A 25048-nucleotide genomic window follows, 5' to 3' on the forward strand; every position below is an offset into this window, starting at 1 on the left:
GTTTACTTTTGTAATAAACTTTAAGCTAGGGTTACCATATTTGAAAAAGCAAAATTCCGGACAGTGCATGACTATTTTCATGAGACCATATATGGGCTACCGAACTATTAGCCATTAGAATTATTCAAGGATTCTATATCAAAAATTCACTAGGCTTCCTCCTCTATGACATTTCAAGTAAATCTCTGATTATATGTGCGAAATCGCCTGCTTTTATAGACTGTTCAATCAATCAATCAATGTTTTATTTGTCAGTAACAGGAACATAGGTACATGTTTGAAATATGTAATATACACAGTACAAAAGTTACACAAGTTCCCATACCGACAGGGAGACAACGAGACGACCATTACGGTCTACTAGTCAATTGCCACCCTACGGAAATTACGATTTTGCCATTTAAAATAAGCTTACAAGAGAAAAATAATAATTGAAACGTTCCCGCGCTTCAACAACAGCATACGCACACAAAAAAAAACATATTGATGATAACGTAGGCCAAAACACAAAATTCCATGAAGCAAGCAGAGAATAATAAAGTTTCCGAAGCAACTGACAAGTTGGTTTCCATAACATATCACTTACGATGCACTGTAGCTTTGTAAAATTAACGTTTTGATCTCTTTTTTGAAACAATGAAATGATAAGTTTTTTAGCCTACTTGGAACCTCTGACCAGAGCATTGGTCCCAATACCTGCATGGACTTCTTGCCAAATTCTGTGTTTGATCTGTTTATAAAATAATTGTTGCCTGTTTGATATCTTGTGTTATGCTGATGAATAGATGAAGCATTTGTAAATAAATCACAATACGTAGACGGATACTCATTCATATGAACTTTGTACATATGTTTTTTTATTTCAATGTTATGTATGTCTTTTAGTTTCAAGATGTTCATTTTGAAAAATAAAAAATTAGTGTGAGCATAGTAATTTTGTTTCGTAATTATTCTTATAACCTTTTTTTGTAATTTTATTAATGGATCCAGTGCACTGTCACAGGCCTTTCCCCAGCTTGAAATACAATATTGCAAATGACAGTAAATCAAAGCGTGATACACATCTTTTAAAGTGTCTGTGTTGACATAATTTCTGAGTTTAAGCAACGCCCATGAACCTTTTGCTACTTTTCCGCAAATTTTATCTATGTGATATTTCCATGTTAATTTGTTATCTATGTAAACGCCAAGGTATTTTATTTGATCTTTTTGTTGAATGCTTGTGTTACCAATGTTAATGTTAAAATTTTTTATGTGTTTTTTATTTGTTATTAGCATGTATTCAGTTTTTGAGAAATTTAATGATAATCTATTAAGCTTCAACCAGTTGTAAACTTTTAGCACTTCGGCATTCACATTGTTCTGCAAATTTATTTCACATTTGTCGCTCATCGTAAGATTGGTGTCGTCAGCAAATAGTTTAACATTCATGTTTGTTGAATTTGGTAAGTCATTTATATACAGTAAGAAAAGAAGGGGTCCCAATGTCGATCCTTGGGGCACACCGCAGGTAACCTGTCTTGAGTTTGAAGAGATTCCATTGACGACCGTGTGCTGTAGACGATTGCTGATATAGCTTTTTAACAATTGTATTGGAAGGCCCCGAAAACCGTATGTTTGCAGTTTCTGTATGAGAATAGTGTGATCAACTGTGTCGAAGGCTTTAGCTAAATCAAGAAATACAGAGCAAGTTGTATCTTTATTATCTAGGTTAGTTAAGATGTTATCACAAACGTTTGACACAGCTAACGAAGTGGAATATTGTGGTCTAAATCCATACTGATGTGGTGTGATCAGGTCTTTTTTTGTTAGATAATTGTACATTTGTTCATACAGGCATTTTTCGAATATTTTGGTGAAGGGGGACAATAGTGATATGGGCCTATAGTTGGAACAATTTTTCCTGGAGCCACTTTTGAAGATTGGGGTAACTTGAGCGACCTTTAGTACATCAGGATATACACCTTTATCGATACACTCATTGAATAACTCAACTCATCTCATCGATACACTCAACATCATACATCTCATCGATACACTCAACTGTTGGAATGTTCTAGTGATTTTCGCAGCATGTGATCTATATCTAACCAATTCTGATTCAGCACAACGGTCAATAAGTTCAAGAAAGTTCCAAAGCTCCAGAAAGTTCTAAGTGGTAAACATCATTGATAAGGAAAACGCTCTGTTACATATAATTCCGTACAACCTCGTAGTAAAAAAAATGGCAGTGTTGCACAGTACGATTGCAGATGCAGTGAAATGAGCTGGCTGAGCGCATTTTCTAGAAATTTTTTTTCCAATTCCCCCAAAACGCCCATCAAAAAATTCCGGACATTTGAGCATTTTTTTAAATTCCTCCCGGACGCAAAATTTAACACTAAATTCCGGACATGTCCGGAATTTTCCGGACGGTATGGCAACCCTACTTTAAGCATAATGGTCTAGTTTAGGCTAGGCTATTTAAAAACAACAAATAGGAAAAAATGAAATAGTCTAATGGAGATAACTCGGTTGAATTGCATTCATTGCTTTTTTCAAGCTAAGGAGACAAAAGTTTTTTTGAATAAAAGTGAACACACAAAACAATGGTCCAAAGCTACACCACTGCTAAGGCAGTGGTGCCGAAGTTAGTTGAGGATGGGGGGGGATAAATCAAAATTTTATCAAATTTTGGACGATTTTGAACATTGGGGAGGATGCATACTTTTATACACAATTTTAGTCGTACTGATATTAAGTTTATTAAACAATCACCGGACCTCGGTAAATTAACTGCTAACAGCATAATATACATACAAGAAATCTTGGAGATTAAAACGCTACGAGTGCTCTGAATTGTGAATGATTGCTGCAAGATTAAGAAACAAGCAAAGAAAAAAAATGGTACTGCCAGCGGGATTCGAACCTATGATCTTCCAATGAATACTTAGTTTTTCCAAAAAAAAAAACAGAAGTTATACTTTTCTTCTTGCCCTTTCCTTCACTAGAATCACTACACTTAGTGCACTGTAGGACAAAGTCAGGAGACTGAAAACAATCGAAGCTACAGAAGAACATCTGCAAATTTATGACAAAAATAATAACTTTCAAAGTTCAAACACATCACAAGAACTTGTTACAACCGAACATATTGCGTCTTACGGTAGTGGTCACAGCGGTAAACCATAATTTCTTCGTGGGAAAATTGTAACTTAAAGTTCCCGGATCCTTTCGTCTGCATATAATGACCGAAGAAACACACACTTGAACTTCTTTTCAAACAGTGTATTTCTGTAAAAATTAGCCCACGGCTACCAAAAACGAGGGGGTGCAACGCGTACACCACTGAAAACTGTCACTACAGAACAGATTACTTGGATAAAAGACGGAACCTTTGTCCAGCTAGCAAGCACTAAGCCAACAGTTAAAAGTGCGGCCAACTTTCAAACAATCATTTTACGAATGACCAGAATAGATAGCAATATCTCAAATTCACGTATGCAGTACTGTGACGCAATAATGAAAGACAATTATGAAGTCATTCCAACAGGTGTTTAAAGCTGATGTAATATTTCCTGTTTAAACAGGCCCAAACAGGTTTGACACAATTCTTATGAACGCTGGTGCAATTTTGGCACATTTTCTAGCAACTTCCATGACGTAATATTCAGTAGACTTGAACGGTTTTATATGACGTTTGATTTGTACAGAGATTGGCCGTAACATAGCGGCCCCTAGTTATGACAGTCTAACATGGCATAACTAAAAAAGAATTGAAGGACAATCGTGAGCCAATGAATAAAAACACATGATACACAAATTGTTTGAATCACTCACGTTTAAGTTAATACGCAAATACAAAGGGCTTGCAAAGAATGAACAGCAATAAGAATAAACACGACGATACATGAAATTGGTACCATAGGTACACGCTAAATGACGCTATATACAATAGTTGCGATAATAACCGACTGTTCCGGGCTCAGACAAGTATCGGCCACCGCAGACAAAACCAGGCTCAAACCCTAACACTTAGGTGTTCTTTACGGGGGCGAGGCACGAAATATCCCTCAACACGTAGTCTACTTTTACTTTCCCCGTACTCTCATCATAGTTGCAGACGGCAACTTTGGCTCTACGAACCACAGGCTTCCCTTTCCTAATTTGTGGAACTACCTCATGCACCCTCCCAAGTTGATACTTCCCACGTTTACCAATGTCTTGGAGAGAACCTACCACTACAAGTTGACCAGGCTCCAAATTCTCGGCCATTTTTAGCCATTTTTTCCGGCCCTGAAGACCTGGCAAGTAAAAATCGATCCATTTACTCCAAAACTGCTGAGAAAGTGACAAATTGAACCGATAATCCCTTCTTAATTGGTCACGATCATGTGGTTGCCCAACAGCACAGTATGGGTCTAAGTATGGGGTCAAAAGTGAGGCAGGGGTGATGACAGTAAAATCCCTAGGGTCGTCACTCAAAGGTACCAAAGGGCGTTCGTTCACGATCCGAACGGCACTGCTTGTGTACGTAAGCAGTTCAATAAAACTGGGCTTACGTATTGAAGAGTCCAAAATGTGAAAAAAGTATTTGGTCATATCGGCCACGAAACCAAATCTTTCAAGCCGAAATCTAGCCAAGACATCTGCCAGAGGGTTTAACAAGTCAGACAAGTCAAGACAAGAAGACATTAAATCATTAACACAAGTTCCTCGAAATTCAGACTTGCCATCGTAAACAATGCGTTTTTTTAATTGTGACGTCACAAAGTATGGTAAATACCATTCAAATCCCTTGACATTTCCTGCTTCACCAGCACGCTCAATATAGCCATTAGATTTAAGATCTTTCATGGTGTCAGTAAGGAAATCACGAAGTTCAGGTTGTTTTAAAGCCTTCTTCCTTAAAGCAGCAGCTCTATCTGACGCCAACACAAAATTGTTAGGTAAATCAATATCTTCCTTCAACGGTACAGGTATCTCAAATCGACCATCTTTCAACTCAATATTCGGTGCGACAAGTTCTCTAGCCAAAATATCATTGCGAGACAATTCACAGGTTTCATTTTGCAAAGTCAAATCCTGAATGACTTTATTCAGGTCTGCTATTTCCATATCGCGAGACTCAATTTTACGCTGAAAGCCAGAGATGACATCCGACTCTGAAGACGTCTGCACTCTGCACACTTTAGCAACGCTTTCAACTAAGGGTGACTTACCACCACAAGCCAACCAACCGAGAGGAGTGAGTAAAGCATGCGGTTCACTGCGATTTTCACCAACACGTTCTTCTTTTGCCCACATCAAATAAGCGTTGTCATTGCCAATCAGTACATCTACAGTACTACAATCATTCAAATGAAACATATTCACGTCATGAAAATGACGGAAACTACTTAAATCCTGCTTATGTGGTAAAGTCTTAACATCGTCAGCCCAAGCTGGGTTAACCACCGAGGTTATATCACAAAACAGTTCATCAGTCTCTAACGACTGGATGTTGAGTTTAACAAGGTCAGCACAAGTAGGTTTCTGACCAGCCAGAGTATCCATTTTAAACGACGCTTTATCATACGGTTTAAGACCAAGTTCGCACACCAAGTCACTCGAAACAAAGGTCAACTGCGAACCAGGATCATGCTGACAATACACCAACTTCGATTTGCCAGTCATTGGATTCAAAACACGAGCAGCAGTAACGCGGTTAAAGGCTGCTTTAACATTTCCAATCTTAACATTACGCACAGGAACTCTGGCACCAGCATCATCTTTACCGACCAAATCCAGAGAATCACGTGACGTCACATAAAAATCATGCAGAAGAAAATAGTGTTTCCTATCGTTGGTAGGTCCACACTTACGACAGTTATTTGCATGATTACAGTCTTTAACCATATGCTGGCGCAAACAGTTCAAGCATTTTCCAGCTTTCACAATGACATCTCTCCGACCTTTAGGTGTCAAGCGCAAAAATTCTTTACAGTTAGACAAAAAATGATATTCAACTTGACCACGTGACGAACAACAAAAACATGCCGGTATGTCACTACGTCTGGCCACACCGCCGCGCGGTGCGCCAACAGCAGTCGAGTACTGCGAACTCCCTGAAATCACATTACCATGGGGTTTTACGGACGTCTGCCTAACCGGACATGAAGGCAATTTTCCTTTGCCAAACTTTTTAAAATGCTGCGACTCACCAGAATCGCCCATTAGCATAATGCTAAAATCAGTCGACTTGCGCGTTTCCTCCCGTACTACAAAATCAAACAAACTCTGAAAAGTAGGTTCCTCAGTGCTACCATACTGATCACCTAAAAAGTCAAGATAACGCTGCTTAGCGTCAAACGGGAGTCGCTTAGCCAAATCCAAAACAAAACGTCCTTCTAATTTATCACGCTGACCATAAGCTTTCGCGTAAAGCAAACACTGCGACAATTCATCTTTAAACTCTTTCAAATCACTTGAAGAGATAGAAGTCAATTTGCTACCATAGCGATACTTTCTAATTTCTGGTTCTGCGAAAAGACCTCCACGAACTCCAAAACGTTGGGACAAGCGAGCTAACGACATTTCTATCCTGTCTTCCTCTGACAAGCCAGGAGTGTCAGAAACCAAATTAGCAATCGTTTGTGCAGCTGTTCTAACACAAGCTGCTTGCAACAAAGTCAAACGAGTTCCCTTAAAGGGCGAAGCTGCCATCAAGGCCATAACACGATTTTTAAAGAAGACAAATGGCATATTATTACCATCGTAACCAATCAAGGCCGCCTTATCGAAGAACGTCCTACTATTTTGGTATTCAAAAAAGCAATCCTGCTGTTGAGAACTCGATTTAGCGGGAGAAGACAAGCTATATCCCTTAAGGGGCTGAGTGGGCTCAGTCACATGCACAGCCCGATCACGATCCTCACACACGTTAAAATCAGGAGACGCGATACGCCTCTCACAACCACCCAAATTACGTGTAGCTGGGCGATCAAAAACTAGCGGCGCTGAAAACTGTGAAGGGGGCAAAGCATTACTGCTAATGGCGGCCCCGTGACCTGTACGCTCTGGGGGAGGAGTTCGGTTGTAATTTGCAGGCCTTGGCTCTACAGCCTTCGGAAGACCCTTAGCCGCGGCCCCGAGACCTCCTGAAACAGCTGGAAAACATGTGGATTGTACAGGTCCACTTACGGATTGAACAGGCGTCTGGAAAAGGTTAGGTAAATTAAACTGTGATTGATGTTCACTTCTGGAATGCCTAGAAGAGCCCTTCCTAGAACTACGCCGGGAGCCCAACTCAGAACGATATTCAGCTAAAACTACCTCTTTACGTTGTTCGGCCCTCAACTGAGCGTCTTTGAGTGCGAACTCAGCAGCTCTAGCTTCGGCTCTCGCGGCGGCCTCAGCAGCTCTCGCTTCGGCCTCAGCTCTCGCGGCAGCCTCTGCTCGTGCGGCCTCAGCAGCTCTCGCGTCGGCCTCAGCTCTCGCGGCAGCCTCAGCTCGTATGGCTTCAGCAGCTCTCGCGTCGGCCTCAGCTCTCGCGGCAGCCTCAGCTCGTATGGCTTCAGCTCTTGCGATGGCCTCAGCAGCTCTTGCTTCGGCCTCAGCTTGGATCTGGAGCTCCTCTCGTCTTAACTGTAGGTTAATTTGTGCAACTATCCGTGACGAGCTCTCAGACATCCTAGTGCTTACATTTGAGGCGCTATCCTCAGGATATATGTCAGCATCCAACCTATCTGAGAACTCACTTTCTTTTTGTTCGAAGTTATTTTTTAACGAGTTAAATTCGGGATCTACCCTATCACGAAGTTCTGCCAAGATTGCAGAGTTAACAATTTTACTCAAAAGAGCATGGAAATGCCGTAATTCCTCTTCTAAAGTAGATAACTTAGATCTAAAAATTAACAGTTCCTGCTTATCACTCAAAGAACCTAGGGCTACAGAAAGTTTCCCAATTTGAGTCAAAATATCCCGTCTAAGATGCCGGGCCTCTCGAACTGACTTAGCCTCATCGTTAATGGGTCCCTCCCCAGAATGGCCTGCCCGACCGCAAAGAACATCATCAGGCTTAAACTCAGTCGAGTCGACGGCGGTCGAGTCCCTGTCACCACCGAGTGTAGACATATTAAATGTTAGGGCTAAATTTAACAATTAAAAAATTAAGTTACACAAACACACAAAATTACAGTAGTTATAAAAAACTTAACTGCAAAGACCGTAAAAATACAAAAAAGAATTTAAATGCACGATACCGTAGCTGTACGAGTATGTGAAGTCCAAACGTCCACAAAACTTGCTTGGATTCTTCCACTTGAATCTTCAAGCACAGATGGATTGCCTTTAATCTTCTTTCTTGCCAATAAATGTCAAAGTTATTTTTCTTCTGTACCAAACTGAGAAGAAATGTCTTTACTTTTTAGCTTAAAGTTCTTCAGTTGCCTACCGAGAAGAAATGTCTTTAATTTTCTTTGCTTCTTTAGACTACCAACCAATAAGATCTTCTTTTATTATTTCTTTGCTTCTAAGTGCTTCTTAGCCTGCCAACTACAAACTTCGTCTTTTATTTTTTTGCTTCTAAGTGCTTCTGTGCCAAACACTAGACAGAGAATCGTCTTTTATTTTTTTGCTTCTAAGTGCTTCTGTGCCAAACACTAGACAGAGAATCGTCTTTTATTTTTTATGGTCACAGCGGTAAACCATAATTTCTTCGTGGGAAAATTGTAACTTAAAGTTCCCGGATCCTTTCGTCTGCATATAATGACCGAAGAAACACACACTTGAACTTCTTTTCAAACAGTGTATTTCTGTAAAAATTAGCCCACGGCTACCAAAAACGAGGGGGTGCAACGCGTACACCACTGAAAACTGTCACTACAGAACAGATTACTTGGATAAAAGACGGAACCTTTGTCCAGCTAGCAAGCACTAAGCCAACAGTTAAAAGTGCGGCCAACTTTCAAACAATCATTTTACGAATGACCAGAATAGATAGCAATATCTCAAATTCACGTATGCAGTACTGTGACGCAATAATGAAAGACAATTATGAAGTCATTCCAACAGGTGTTTAAAGCTGATGTAATATTTCCTGTTTAAACAGGCCCAAACAGGCCCAAACAGGTTTGACACAATTCTTATGAACGCTGGTGCAATTTTGGCACATTTTCTAGCAACTTCCATGACGTAATATTCAGTAGACTTGAACGGTTTTATATGACGTTTGATTTGTACAGAGATTGGCCGTAACAGGTAGTGCGCATTGAAAACTCAATAGCACTTAACCTACATTTATGTTGATGTCATTAAGAATATTTTGGTGAATGTTGCAAACAATGCTAGCATTTAACCTTTCCTGTCCCAAAGTATTTCTCAGCCAGGTTTTCAATCTACGAAGATTGGAAAACGACCTCTCACAAGCAGCAGAGCAGTGCCGGTCTTAGGGTATTTCGGGCCCTGTGCGGAATATGTTTTGCGGGCCCCAATAACAATGATTCAATTCAGTAGCGTAGCTAGGTATTTTGAAAGGGGAGAGGGGGGTGGTTTGACGGTCAGCGGGCGAAGCGTGACGGCGTGATCGTTGAAGGCAACACCCAGCGGCGGGGGGTGTGGGGGGCCTCCCCCAGAACATTTTGAAAAATTACTTTGAATTTGGAGCATTCTGAGAGCATGTTCACCAAAAATTTGGGTGTGAATATTACTGTAAAATGGTGCTGTCCGGTGGCATAGCAAAAGGATAAGATCATGCTTTCTTTGGCATTTTTCGGAAATAAAGCTATGTTCTATGTTGAGTCTGGATGCAACCTATTTTGTACCCTGAAAAATTCGTACCCTGAAATTGTGTAACAAAATCAAATTTCGACCTATTTCGTCCCCTGAAAAGATCGAGAGAAATTTTGAAATATTTGCTGCAACTTCGATCAGCGACTTTTGCTCTGTTGTTTTTTTTTTTCGATCTTTTCAGGGTACGAAATGTTCAGGGGACGAAATATGTTTCACCCATTGAGTCGAATGCACTTGTTGAATTTTTCCATTAGAAATGACAAAATTACTGCATTTTCTGAGTAAATTGCGGGCCCCCTAATTTGCGGCCCTGTGCGATCGCACGGTTTGCACACCCCAAAAACCGGCACTGAGCAGAGCTTACCGGGCAAATTAAGAGGATCTTAATCAGCTGCAGTAGGCTATTTAAGAATAGAGAGGTTTTTCCAACTCGGACAATGCCTGGTAGGCTAAGCTTTTTTAGCATCGTACAGTAATTTCGCTTCTGTTGCCTTGCTGAATGAATCAGTTTGATAACTCATCGATTCTCTATTCAGCTCTGGATATTTTTGACCATTTCAGGAACTAAGCCGGTCTTGAAAACTCGTGCAAGTTTTTTATACTTTGCCGAATCGGAATTCAGGCTACTTTTAAACTGTTCGATCAGTTCAGAGATAACTCTATCCATGAACTGATTGTAGCCTAAAGTAGGCTATTTTATAATGCAGCTGAGTGTCTGCAGTAGCTGCCATCGACCGTCCCGGTCCACCCAATCTTTCAGGGACTCTTCTTTGCCGTGGTGCTTGCAAAGGCGTGATAAAATTAGCAGCAATTTTTTCCAAAAGTGAAACTGCATTTTTGTAATTGTTCTCAAACTCCAAATCATGATATTTCTTTCGAGTGATTTTCAGGTTCTGAAACAGCTCTTCACAAGAGTTAATGTCAAGCTTTGCTCCTTGCAACGTGATATTAAATTAATTGGTCTATAAGTGCCAAAGGCTTCAAAATCAGCACAAGTCCCAAATATGTTTCTGCAGTTTCTTCATTACTGCAGTGCAGTGGCCTGGTCTAACCAGGGCCGGATTAACCATTAGGCTAATAAGGCTATAGCCTTAGGCCCTAGAAAAATTCGGTCCTCAATTTTTATAAGGCTGACAGTGATACAGATCCAATAACAGTACAGTACAGTTTTTGCTTAAAAACGAATGACCGAGTTGAGTCAATACATATGAAGAGCCCATTTTCAAAACCACGTAGGCGCCACTTTCACCGAAATTGAGTTTCGAGCAGGGCTTTTCAACCTGGGGGTCGCGAGCCGTTTTTCGGAAGTTCGAGAAGCGCTTGAAATTCTAGTGTAGCCTATTGTTTTCAATTCTTTTTTGCCAGAAAAGATTAAAAACTGTGTTTTTTTCGCAATTGCCCATTCCTCTACTTGAGGTTATTATATCGTTTAAGCTTTCAGACATTGCAAAGGCTTTAACTATAAGAAAGCATTCGATATTTTTCACAAAGTTCTTGTAGGCCTACGTTGTTTTGTGCAGACTAACGTTAACCAGTTACAACGCTATGGTAAAAAAGCAAAATTATGTAGAATTCTATGCAAAATATAGATTTCTCAGTATCGTTTTCAATGGCATTGAAAAAAATTAGTGTCGGTTATTTTGTTTGAAAGTTCTTTCAGCAACAGGTGCACTCATTGACAAACTTAATAGTTAAAAATATGCAGCACTAACCATCACACTGAAATCGATTTCAATAAATCCATAAGAGATTGTAATAAATTCAACCGGTGAAAGTGCAAAAACATAGATTATTCTCACTATTTTTTTCTCCTATTATCAAGCTAAACTTCGGAAGAAATGTAAGGGAACGTTCAAATATTACGTAACGCCTTCGAGGGGGAGGGGGGGTTTATGCAAAGCGTTACGTTAGCGTCACATCGGGGGGGAGGGGGTTCAAGCAAAACGTTACGTAACGCTTTCGAGTACGGAATGGTAGTTTTTTGTGCTAAATTCGTAGTGAAAAAGCGTTACATGGGGGAGGGGGGGATTGAAAAAAGCGTTACGTTGGCGTTACATGGAGGAGGGGGGGGTCAAAAATTCGGAAAAAAAGCGTTACGTAATATTTGAACGTTCCCTAACTTAATAAAAGCCGTGATAACATCGCAAAAAACGTTTTTCGTTTCGGAAGTTTACGTTGGAACAGCAAAACTAAATTTAACTGGATGTCGGCATGAAATTCATGCTTCAGAATGATTCAGAATCAAATTTGGTTAAATTTTGGATTAAATATGCTTTTGTTGAATACTTTTATTGGGGGGGGGGGGCGTGAGACTGCATTGATTGCTCTGAAGGGGTCGCGGGGAAAAAAAGGTTGAAAACTCCTTGTTTAGAGTGTCATTAGGTGAAGTATTGCCATAGGTAGGGGAGACCGGGTTCGGACGAGGGATACCGCGGATAAGGCATTTGACGTCACAGTAGAGTAGGGGAAGGTCGGGGCCTATGATCCCCCTTTTTGATTTAGTCCCATAACTCTTTTATTTCTGAATATTTTCACCTCATATTTCATGTTAGCATAACTTGTGATATAACCTGTTGAATCACCAAAGAGAAAATTCCTATCTTGTCAGATTTTTAATGTGGAGCAAAAAATGTAAATTTGTTAAAGTGGCTCATAGGATCCAACGCGTGGGGTCCTATGAGCCACCAGTACAATCAAAAGAATAAACGTATTTGCATGAATACATCGATGAATATATTTACATGAATACACAACAACACATTTGCAAGATAATGAGACGTGATAAGTTGAAAATAGAGGCTTAAGTGATCACGAAACTGGAAGATTTCCATAATTTTTAAATAAAAAGATAATAATTTCTAATAATCCCATTAGGCCTACATTTTTTTTATAAGTGACAGATTTACATAGGCCTAGAAGGCTAGAAAATATGAAACAAATTAAGCATGCCACAACCGTGCCATCATTTTTATGATCACAAGCTTACAAAATCGATCCATCGAATAGCCTATAGGCTACTAACAGGCTATTCACACAAGATCAAAAGCAGAAAAGTCAATCAAAATTTTTCTAATTCCTTTCACTCTTTTTGTTGACCCAGTAGTGATGGGCGGAGGAAGAACTATGACTACAAAGGAAACTGGAACAGCGATTTACCACGATGAGTTTTTTAGCAGTTGTTCGAGGCATTATGGTCAGTTTTGTGAACTAATTTTTGAAATCGCTTATGTACAGATATAGCCTACATTTGTATCTTAAACTGTTAAACAAAAATTGAAAAGTACACATAAACAATTTACTATAATCTTAACTAGCTTAATAATAATAAATAAATAACAACTTTCTAACAATAAACTAATTGTGATCTGAATTTCAACCAAGTAGGATCCTATGAGCCGGCCTCATAGGATCAGCACACAAGGTGGCTCATAGGTGCCGACTCTCCATATTGACAAATTCACATGTATTGACTCTAAACTATTAACTTTAATACTGCACTTCTTTCATTATTCTTTTAAAAAGGACACTACTTGTCACCAAATTAAACCATTTGAATATCTGTTGAAAAACTAGGAAGTTATAGTAAAATTTCCGAACCCCTCAAAATTTACTTTTTCAACATAAAAATAAAGAAACCCTCCTTTCGCTTCGAATTCTCACAGGAGATTGTTCTGGCAATTGTGGGAAATGCATTCAAGCATGAAGAAAAGATCTCGACTGAAACGGAGTGGCTAAACTTTTTATTTAAAAAAATAGAGGGGTGGATCATAGCACCCAATATGCTCATAGGCCCCGACCTTCCCCTATTGTTAAATCACGTTCAAAGCTTTGTGGCTCCATTACAAATCAGAATAAAGTTTGCAAGTATGTTTAGTTTTCTTAGAAAGTTGAGGCCGAAAAAGTAATTTTATCAGTGATATCAAGATTTCAAAATTGTAGGCTACGTGTAAGGTCATAATTCCGTTGCACTTAACCAAAACAAACTCTTTGTTGATTGAGGTTGTAGTAAGAAAGCAATACTCAGATAAGCAAGTGATGATTTTGACCAGCAGTTAATCAGGTAGCCATATTTTCTTCATTTACCTGTAGTCACGTGGTCGGGGATACTTCGGACACAAGTCACACAACGGCCGAAGTATCCCCGTGGAAAAAATCAAACTCAAACAAAATCTTATTTTCAGATCTTTTGAATAATTTATTGGATTTTAAAGACATAATGGTTCGGACTTATAAAAGAAAAACAAATATTCTGTATTAACTGTCAAATCAACTCAAAACGTGTGCATAAAATTGCTGTCCGAGATGACCCCAGGCATGTCCGAAGTTACCCCGGTACCGGGGTAACTTCGGACATTTGAGGACCGTAGAAATTATGCTTTTTATAAGCATTTCCGGTTTGCTGTAACAAACGATACTCCTACCCTTTTTCGGCAAAGCTTTAAGGTTTACAATAAAATAACAATTACGAACTTGCTGTGTAATTGAAAAAAAATATGGGCTGTTTTCAAAAAATCGTCCGAGCTATCCCCGGTCTCCCGTACCTACTATACATTTCTTTCTTTCTAAAATTTCATCTGCTTCAAATTTGACAATAAAAATTGTGTTTGTTTCCAAAACCAATTAGGCCTATGCGCCATCATCAGTGGCGTAGCCAAGGGGGGGGGGGGTTCAATCCCCCTCCCCCTTTGGTACGCGTGTGGCGTCACGATATTGAGAATGATGCTTTCAGCCTCTTTATGTCTCCAAAACAAAGTTTTCCTGATTTTAAACAAAACTTCATTAAAAGAGCGAGTTTTGCCAATACCAAACATTCAAATATCTCAGCCAGGAATTAGCAACAAGAAAACATAGAAACTTAGCTTTATTTACGAAAAAATGCCGAAGAAAACATGATCTTATCCTTTTGCTATGCCACCGGACAGCACCATTTTACAGGAATATTCATAACCACATTTTTGTTGAAAATGCTCTCAGAATGCATCAAATTCAAAGTAATTTTTCAATAATTTCTGGGGGAGGCCATTCAGACCCCCCGTCGCTGGGTGTCATCTTAGATGAACACCCTTCGCCCGCCGCCGTCAAACCCCCCCCCCCCCCCATTCAAAATTCCTGGCTAGTAGGCTACGCCACTGGCCATCATTAGCCAATTTTCAGTTATGTTTATGTTATTTTGCAGTAAATAATTTCAATTTTTTATGTATGCATTTTCATTACTTTTTGTAGCTTGGTTTGCAAAAATAGGCCCTTCTCTAGTAAACAGCCTTAGGCCTACAATACCCTTAATCCGGCCTTGGGTCTAACTCGTCCTTAATACCTTCAATGAAGGTCCTTCATTGTCTAGCGTCAAATCCAAGACAATTTAGAACTGTGATCAAACATCAATAAAAGAAAAACAACAGCAATTTGAGATGCTTGCAAACAACTACAACGTCATAGCAAATAGTTTTTTTCTGAAATATTGGGGGGGATCCTGCCAACATATTGGGGGAGATATATCCCCCCATCCCCCCCTACTTCGCCACCACTGCTGCTAGGATGTGGTGTGAGGAGTTACTTCTCCATCATAAAAGTGACTGACCCTTCTTGAAAGCAACATTTATTTTCAATTAAAATACAAGCCTTGGAAGATTGACTTGTTGTCTATCAGTTCAGTTTAGTTTGTTTATGCATGTCAAATAAACATAAATTTTTGTAAGGTATACCGTTTTCATTGCGTAATTACTTTATTAAAAAGGGATAAATTGTTATGCTGCAGTATGAATAAAATTTTGAATCCTTTTAATATTTGAAACGATGGACATAATCCTCAGAAATCTTCCAGCTGATTCTGTGCGATGAAGCGAAACTTTTCTTGGTCTTTAAATGTAAACAAAGAAAAACATTGTCAGTGAGCACTGAGGCTTTTATTGTTCATTTGCGACAAAGTCGAACTTTCTAGATACCGCAAGCGTTTCTCAACCCTTCCGACTTTCACAGGCCAGTTTGGTTGCTAGCCCAATTGTGCAATAATGGATCTCTCAAGCAGTGAGCGTTTTAAAGCTTAATTAATACTTTGTAAATGTACCCACCATATGTGTTAGAGTTTTGTTCCCAGATTGCCGGATTATGCAATTTTAGACCTCTCGTTAAGAATGTATCACATTCACATGGCAACTTGGTTAAAAGCAAAGAAGTGTGTAGGCTATGTGAAAAGGGAATAAAGGTTAAAATTTAGAAAAAAATTTTCTCCCAGATATTGTTTTTTTGCAGTGAGAAATTTTGTTATTTTACCAACTGACCTACCCTGTGTGAAATATTCCTGACTGATAGTCTTCCATTGTTGACCATCAGGCCTACCTCTAGCAGTTAGTTGTCTTGTTAAAAAGATGCACAGTATTCTTGCAGGAAGGAGTTAGTGTAGTAGCCTGCAGTGCACTTAGTCATTACCGTATAGGCTACGCTCATTCTTAGCATAATAAACTGACAGTAGATATTTTATGCAGTCATCATGAACAAAATCTTTTAAAAAATTCTGCACATTAGGCTACACAAGGATTATTTGCTTGCTTTTGTGTGCTGAACACATGCACATTAGTCAAAAGTTAAAGTTCCTCTGACCGGTAAATAAATTCGCTACACTAATTTGAGATACCAAAAAGATGACACTAACAAACTTCCCTGACCAGCAAATCGTAAAAAATACCAACAGGATACTAAGTAGGTGCAACCTAATTTGTACCATGAACAATTTGTACCTCAAAGAAAAAATTAAAAAAAGCCGAAGTCGCTGATCGCAGTTTCCGCAAACATTTTAAAAGGGTTAGGGTATCGATTAGCGGTATCCGCTAACAAACCAACTGAAAAGATCGAGAAAAAAAATAGAACATTGTTGATCGCAGTTTCCGTTTTTCCGCAGTTTCCTCAAACATTTTTAAATTTCCAGTAAGGATCCTAGAGTTTGCCAAAGTCGCTGATCGCAGTTTCCGCAAACATTTTAAAAGGGTTAGAGTTTAAGGTTAGGGTGTTTCCGCAAACAAACAAACTGAAAAGATCAAGAGAAAAAAATAGAACAAAGCTGAAGTCGCTGATTGCAGTTTCCGCAAACATTTTTTAATTTCCGGTAATAATCCTAACAGTTTGCCGAAGTCGCTGATCGCAGTTTCCGCAAACATTTTAAAAGAGTTAGGGGTTGGGGTTGATCGGAGTTTCCGCAAACATTTTAAAAGGGTTAGGGTTGATCGGAGTTTCCGCAAACATTTTTAAATTTCTGGTAATGATCCTAAGAGTTTTGTTTGTTGGCGAAAAATTTTAAAATGTTTGCGGAAACTGCGATCAGCAACTTCAGCTTTTTTAATTTTTTCTCTCGATCTTTTCAAGGTACAAACTGACAGTTTGAATTGTTCATGGTACGAATTAGGTTGCATCCATACTAAGTTACATGCTTGCAAACTTTCGTTGACTTTTGGCGAATCTGGCACTCATTCAATTGCAAAAATAAAAACGGCAACACCGCTGTGACATCACCATATGTGGGAAAGATACAATTTTCTTTCTCTGCGGTGACTTGGTAAGGTATAGTACAACTACTGCAAAACGTGAATGTGTACAGCAAGGGTTCTTAACCTTTTTTGTCTCGTTTACCCCTTGCGGAATGAAAAAAGTAAAATTTACCCCCACCGTTTTGGTGGCCCCTTGTGATGTCATCGTGTCCAGTCAACCATGCAAAGAAATGCAAAACATCCTTTTTTGTCTGGATTTATCTTGGCAAATATCAAAAACAATTGCTGTTTATTTGCTGAAGGCACGACTGTTCAATCTTGACGGGGTCCTGTGAAAAATAATGTCTTGGAACAGTCGTTGAAAGAGCTACTCGCATGTCGTCTTTGGGAACTTAGCCAGTTCGATGTTTTGTTTTAATAGTCAACAATGAAGAGAACCCTGCTTCACACAGATAAGTAGTTGGAAAAGGTATAATAACTTCAAATGCAGCTTAGTCAGCGTAGGAAACTCTTCGACTGATCTACACCAAAACTTGAAAAAATCACCATTGCACAATAACAATTCGGAACAAAGCGTTGTTGAACATTGAAGATCAATCAATTCATCTTTGCAAAGATCATCGTCAGCAATAGACTACTTTCTAACTTGGCTTCGAAGGGATGAGTTATCCAAAGAGCAGTATATACTGTTAAAACTTTCACCTTCGAAGTAACCGTCAATGTTCTATTTTAAGGCGGCAAGGTGCTGGCATATTTCGACTTCGAGGTCAAAAATCTCGTTGCGACTTCTACTGACTTTCCAATCATCAAATGTTAGAAAATTTGCATAAATTCCTTTTTAAACTTTTCTATTCCACAGATCTAATTTTATCTGAAAGCCTTAATTTATGATTAAGTAAATTTACCCCCTTGGTAGGTGAAATTTACCCCCGGTTAAGAACCCCTGGTCTCCAGCATGTGCAAAATAAGAATTACCAAAATGAAAAAGTGAAGTTATTATTACTATCAGGTTTAGATCAAATAGGTTGAGTTTATTTTTATCAAACAGCATCTCAATTGAAATTGCAGTTTCATAGGACTACAATTTTGATAATTTTTTATTTGTCCTAATCTGGCTATAGCCATTTGCAGTGTAACAACAGTATCTCACAAACAGTAAGTTACCCATAATTTATGGTTGAGGCAATGCCTACATCTTTCTGTTTATGTGACAGTGTCACTGTCAGTGACAAAGACCGTGTGTTATCTTTTCACGCTTTCCCACAAAACGAGGTGCTGAGAAGAAAATGTTTAAAGTTTTCTTCAAGTGTCCGAAAGTGGGAAGGGCCATACAAAACTTGTCGGATATGCTCTCTTCACTTCACTGAAGATGATTTTGTTATGGTGGTGCGTTTGCCACAACTAGCAGTCTAGGTGATTGCGTTTGCCACAAGTGCCAGTCTATGCCCCAGCCCAATGAATGTGTATGTTGCCATGAAGTGCTACAGACGAAAGAACTTTTGAAGAAAGACGCATCTAGTTGTTTGACCGATTTTCAGGCACACTTACATCCTGCAGTTCTGAGGACTTTTTTATGAGAAGCAGGAAGAACTGGAGAAAAACCAATAAACCGAAAGGAGAAAACGGAGACCTATCAAACGAGTAAGGATGCTACATTAGGCTAAAAATACCCTAAACGCTAAAGAATGCACACTGAAAGAAGTGATTTTATTTCCTTGCAGTTGCAGGCAATATCGGTTAGTTGCCTACAGTCATGTATTGGAGTGGATACTGCAAGGTGATGCTCTTGGAAGCAACAATCTGGTTGTGCTGCCATCATGCATTGTTTGGCGAATCCGAAACAATTTTCCAAGTCCAGATGGCCATTATACTGGATTTCAATGGCCAACTGATGGCACATTATGAGAGAGAGAACTTTTATTTATTAATAGTGATTATGAATGATGATTCGTACGATTTCTTCATTTTTCACTTTGAGTATATTTTAGGTTTTGTAGGAACGTGTCCAGTGCAGTTTTATTAAACTGCAAAAACAATAAATCTTTGAAAAAAGCAACCGCTTGTACCAACTCCAACCAAACTGTGATCCACCAATTACATCAAGGAAACATTTGTTTTATCCGTCGCTAATGACGCTCACTTAGTATGATTTAACACCACCAAAGTCGTCCCAGAGCACTGAAATATAGAGTTTTGCCCGTGGTGGCGCTGCGGAGCAGTTGTTTGATATAAATTACGCCCTAACCAGTCGAGCTACGAGGTTAAGATTAAAAAGTTCGCTAGGCATAATTCTGCGCTAAGAAATTCTTAAAAAAGTTACTATACTTGGATCCAACCTGTCAGGGGCACTTTAAGTTACATGGACACATGCACGCTATTTAACATTCTAAAAGTAGACTTAAAACAGCATGTTTTTATATTAATTATCTAGCATATACTTCAGCATGGACAAACCTAAATTTTGAAAACATAATAAGAACTAATCGATCGTTGTGCACGGTAACTGACGCCTTATTCAGGCATAGCCGATGATGACGATGATATTTATATCTTGCATCTAATTGTGTATTTATGTAACATTATATATAAATTTTCAAGTCATTATTTAGTGCTGAAGTTTGTGACTTGGACATTCACTTCAAACTGAAAGTATATCTCATTAAATTGGTAGGCTTTACTAGGATTAATCAATTAATCATGGAATACATTCAATTTACAATAAATTCAAAAATTTTTTGCAATAACCTTCAAGCGAGAAAAGCACACTTGTTTTTACAACGTTTACTATGCTTTTGGCACCTGGGTTTTTTTTCGCTGAGACTTTTCGGTCATTTGTCCGAAATGACTTGAAAAAATTCGGTTAATTTTATTTATTTCAGTCATTTTTGGTCATATATAGTCAATTAACTATATATTTTTTCGGACATTTTGACCGAATTGACTATATTTTTTTCGGATATTTTGCTAAAAAATCGGTCAATGACCGATAAATGAGCGAAAAAAAAACCTGTTTTGGCAAAATCAGAAGATGGGCAAACGGAATAATATAATAAACATAAGTTTGATTTAAAGTAAATTGCTGTAATGGAGCTGGTGTATAAGTCTCCGCCCTGATCAAAATAACTTATATAATACATCATAAATCGGAATCGACCAAAAATATAAGGTGAAGAGCTGCTTTGTGTCTTGAATATTTTATCTTTGCTTTATTGTTTTTTACCCCAACCGAAACCCTCATTTAACCTTTTGCCACCTTTTCTTTTTGTTGGTTATGTCACTGTATTTTATTTTCACAATATTGTTCTGCATTCTGACAAAGAAAAATAAATATACACACTACACAGTGTACACTGTACAACTGCAAAAATTGTACGTTTTAATGAAGAGGCTATAATCTTTTTGTCGCAAACAAAACATTGACTTTATTTTGCGTTTGCTTTATTTCTATGGCGGTAATAAGTCGAATCAGATTCGATGTAAGCCTAATTAGGTTACTCTAAGCTCATTTATTTTTAAGGAGACCTAGCATGGCTTACCAGAGCTGCTTCCCAGCAGCCAAAACAAAAAATCCGTTAATTGATATTGCATTTTTTTGTTTACTCAGAGAAGAACAACACAAACAAGGACCTGAAATATATTTGCAGGTGTATTATATTTAAACGCACTGCTTCCCACATAGGTGTAGAGCTTGACTTCGAGTTTTTATAGGTTGAAAGCAATGCTCATACTTTACCTTGTAAAAACATGATGCGAGTAAAGAAAAAAACATTTTGAATACCAGTACCAATAAAATGGAGAAATGTTGGCTTGTGGAAGCTGGCCTACCGGCTTGTGGAACATGGCCTACCAGTGTGGTAATTTCAAAAGCCATTTACCATTTCATAACTATTTTTTTCCTGCTGAGACTTTAGTTGAATTTTTTCGCTAATGCTTTACTTGTTTAACCTTTATTATAAGCTATTTCCTTTGAATAAACAGATGCTGCTGTGGCATTTTAGAATTCTTCAAAAAAGGCTTTTTCCGAATCAGATTCTTTGAATTGTAGCAGACCGATGAATCTACAATGCTAACAACCTCCTCGCGAGGAACCTCACTACAGGATTTTACTTTGCAATCAGATTTTACAATACATAATTACATATGTGTATTCAATTTTCATTCCATCGAAGCCTCAATGACTTTACAAATCCCCAGTTCTCCATAGCCCAATAGACTCTACCCAGTTGATTAAACACATGAGTTGGAAACTTTTCACTATCTGGTTTAACTGAGTATTAAGCCACAAAAACTAGGCAATCTTAAAGTTGTGGCAAAAGTATCTTATGCTGAAATTCAACATCTTATTTTTGCATAGTAACTGTACTGTAGTGTCACAAAGATACACCATAAACGATCTTCTTTGTGTGTATTGTTTGTATAATGTAGTTTGTTGTATGTTTTGGTGTGAGTAACAATAATGGATTCTAATAATCAACCAAATAAAGGATCAAACCAAGAAAGTCTATCCAACTCAGATGGTATGAGTTTATGTGAATGCGTTTTGAATCTTTCTTATTGGCTACTTGAGTAAATTTGGCTGCATCCACTTCATTTTTAGTGTCAGTTTTTGTTGTAAAGCTCATTTAAAAGGATGAAACCTGATTTAAAAATATGCTTACACTTATTCAACACCAAATAATTCAAGTGTAATAAAAATATGCACTAGAATTGGCTAATTTGGCTTTTTTTTGTGCTTAAGTTTTATGTTGTGCTGATCAAAATTCTAGGTACAAGTAAGAAAAGAGAGAGGAACACTACAAAAGAGAGAATTGGTTTAACACAATGTGGGACATCACAGAGTGCTTCCAAAGACACGACAAATGATCTAGCAAAGGGTATGAGTCTTAAAATATCTAGTAACAGCATATATTTTGAGTGGTGTGCTGTTCGTAACAAATTTTAATATTTTGTCTGTAACATTGCTTTTTAAAAGTAAGATTTTGTCTTTTTTAATTATATTAAAACGATCAAAAGGAGCTTTAAGATTTACATTTCTGCGTAACTTTCAACCACACATCAAACACCTTATTAAACTTGGTAAGGCACACAAGATCGGGCTGAATCAGCTATGATAGTTACAGAGAGAGATAGCATGGAGGAAACTACAACAAAACTGAATCTTTAGATTTCTGTAAATAAAAATGAAATCCCATGGTCCATCCAAAAAAGCAATCTTCTCTGTCATATCCCAGACAGCAAATCAATTGTTTTTTTACATTGATTCAACATCTGCAGACATTGAAGCAATGTAATAAACGGTTGATTTGCTATCAGATATTTTACTCAAGGCTATCTCGATTAATTCCTTGACATGGCATGCATGTTATCTACACTACACAACATTCATCTTTTCTTATATTGAGAATTCAATTGTTTTCAAATTATTCATTGTTCCTAAGTTCATTAAATTGCCGCTTTTTTAGATTTAGTTCAGTTCAAGCGAGCAATTGCTTAAAACTTGAAACCACCTGATTTACTTTGCAGGTCAAGGCAGCACTGAGAAGACCACGGTCAATGGTACTCCAAGTTGTAAGTGTACAGATTTAGTTTATTGTGCAACTGAATTATTGCACTAAGTTATTTTTACTTTTTTGCAAAACCATCTACATTACAACATGTTCCTCTTCTACTCGTCTGTATCTGTGCACTGATCGTTGTGCATTTGGTTGAAATTTGTACAACCGCGACAACTAGGCATGATATGAAAGATTTGTTTGTTTCTTGTTTAAATCTAAATGTACTACCGTTGTATTATATCTTTATGACACAAATTTCAGTAGACTATTCATTACTCAAATGGTAGTTAAACGCCACGGTATTGCTTTACTGCAAATTGAAGTTACATTGTTTAATGTTCGCCTTTGTTTTAACATTCTTTTGAAGATGTATAGAAGTAGCTGATTGTGTCAAGTGTGTTCGTCTTAATTTGGAATGTTGCAGCTGTTCCACAATGAATCCATTTTGCTGAGAATAAAGCAAACACTAACCATTTTCCTAGCTGCCTAATATGGTTGCAATCGTTTATCATTATCAACGTTTTTCAGCTTCACCTCCTAACAAGAAAATGACGTCTATGAAAGATATGATGGACGTTTTCAATGCTGCGCAAAATCTAAGCTTTGCTCACGAAATTGCTTTAGATAGCGGTTTTAAACTTCCAGAGAAGAGCACTGCCATACCTAATGAAGCCAACCTACCCCCATTGGGTAAGGTGTCATACAAAAAAAATGCTTTGATAAGGCTGGTTGGGAGCGTTGTACGAAATTAAGTCAAATTGTTGATCTTACTAAAGACTATGTGCCTTCGTAAGAAACGTGTGTGCGTTACTCCGTCTATATGGCTATGGCCTGCCTCATTGCTTTGAGTAAAAAATTGCAATGTAAAGACCTCTTGCAAAACATCAGCTTCACTCTAAATAAGTCTTAAACCTATAGAGAAACGACAGCAGACTTGTAGCTGTGGCTGCTGTTACATAACTTTTATTCTTACAGAACGGTTGGAAAAGCGAGTACGTGAACAAGCTAATCGGGCATTTTGGGATATTCTCAAACAAGATTTCAAGTCAGATCCTATCGTATACGACCATGCTTTCGTCCTTCTTGCGGAAATCAAAGAGATCTTTCTCTCTCTGCTGCCAGACCGAATTACATCCATTCATAAACGGTAAAAATAAGGGTTTATTATGCGTGCACTTTGCAAAGCGTTTTGAAGAACTCATCCCCTTTAAATCATTCATAAAAAAAAAAAAATTAAAAATAATTATTACTTGCCATAACATAGCAGTAGCATATTTCTGGTAAATCACGCAAGCGACAAAGGGCGAACGAGCGCGCTCGAGAGAGAAATGATTTACTAAATACACGGACACGGTTTTGACACGGTCGCAACATGTTGAGAAATGCAAAAATTGAAGCAACTGTAAAATAAAAATTTGGTGTCTGTAGGCCTAAAAAAAGCTTGGTAGACAATGCTATGTTGGGCGACCCTGGTGCGTATCAAGATGGTTGATGGTCAACGTGAGATACACAGCTCTTGATTCTGATTTTAAGCTAGATCGCCCATTCGAAGAAGTCCAGATCGCCTTTTTCAGTTAGCTTTCCCCACTTTTCATCAGCTCTTGACGCGTTGGGCTTAGCTCAAGAAGAGCAAGGTCGGCAAAGAAACTCAGAAAATTTGCACGTATTTCGCATATTGTTTGATATATCTCATATTGAAACAATCTAATGCAACAATAAAACTCGTTATGTAACAGGATCAATGAGGGTCTGGATATTAACTTTCTCAAGCAGCAAGCCGATAATGACGCTCTGGATATCCACTCTGTCACCAACTTCGTGATTGACATCATGGCTTCCATGTGTGCACCCGTGCGTGACGATGACGTAGAAGCTTTGCGCTCCACCGAAGATGTTGTCGAATTGTTTCAGTAAGTAAGATATTGAAAAGATAATAACAAAATCTAATAACGCTCTCATTTGCAAAATTGTGCAGTCTATTTCTGTTCTTTATTTTTTCTGTATTTGTGACAAAAGTTTTTTAAAGTCATAATCTGATTAACTCTTCTTCCCTCTTGTCATGTCTTCCTTCCAATAGTAAACAGCAACGACAGGTGTCTTTGGCCACTGTGATTTTTACGGCATTATAATAGTCTTCAAAGTTTCTCAACGAATGCGTTTAGTCCGGAGTGGGTTGAATTTTCCTAAATTTATTTTTATATTTACATCAATCATATTTGGCACTTTACGAGTCTAGAAGAATAAATTAACTTGGCTTCGACTTTT

At 38.2% G+C, this 25048-nt stretch overlaps 1 protein-coding gene across 2 annotated transcripts in view; it reads left to right on the forward strand.

Annotated features, from left to right (window-relative positions):
• LOC145786533 (T-complex protein 11-like protein 1) overlaps positions 1–25048 on the forward strand; it is a 33116-nt gene that overhangs the window by 979 nt on the left and 7089 nt on the right. The window contains exons 1-6 of one of the 2 annotated variants that reach the window (XM_082598201.1): positions 21140–21745; positions 21995–22102; positions 22752–22796; positions 23312–23473; positions 23759–23930; positions 24520–24693. In XM_082598201.1, coding sequence (XP_082454327.1) covers positions 21685–21745; positions 21995–22102; positions 22752–22796; positions 23312–23473; positions 23759–23930; positions 24520–24693 — 722 coding nt within the window. In that variant the 5' untranslated portion in view covers positions 21140–21684. Of the gene's footprint in view, positions 1–21139; positions 21746–21994; positions 22103–22751; positions 22797–23311; positions 23474–23758; positions 23931–24519; positions 24694–25048 lie in introns of those variants that run through there. The other variant, XM_082598202.1, reaches the window with a different exon arrangement.

The sequence above is a fragment of the Aplidium turbinatum genome, chromosome 17, assembly GCF_918807975.1.
Source record: "Aplidium turbinatum chromosome 17, kaAplTurb1.1, whole genome shotgun sequence".
Taxonomy (NCBI): Eukaryota; Metazoa; Chordata; class Ascidiacea; order Aplousobranchia; family Polyclinidae; genus Aplidium; species Aplidium turbinatum.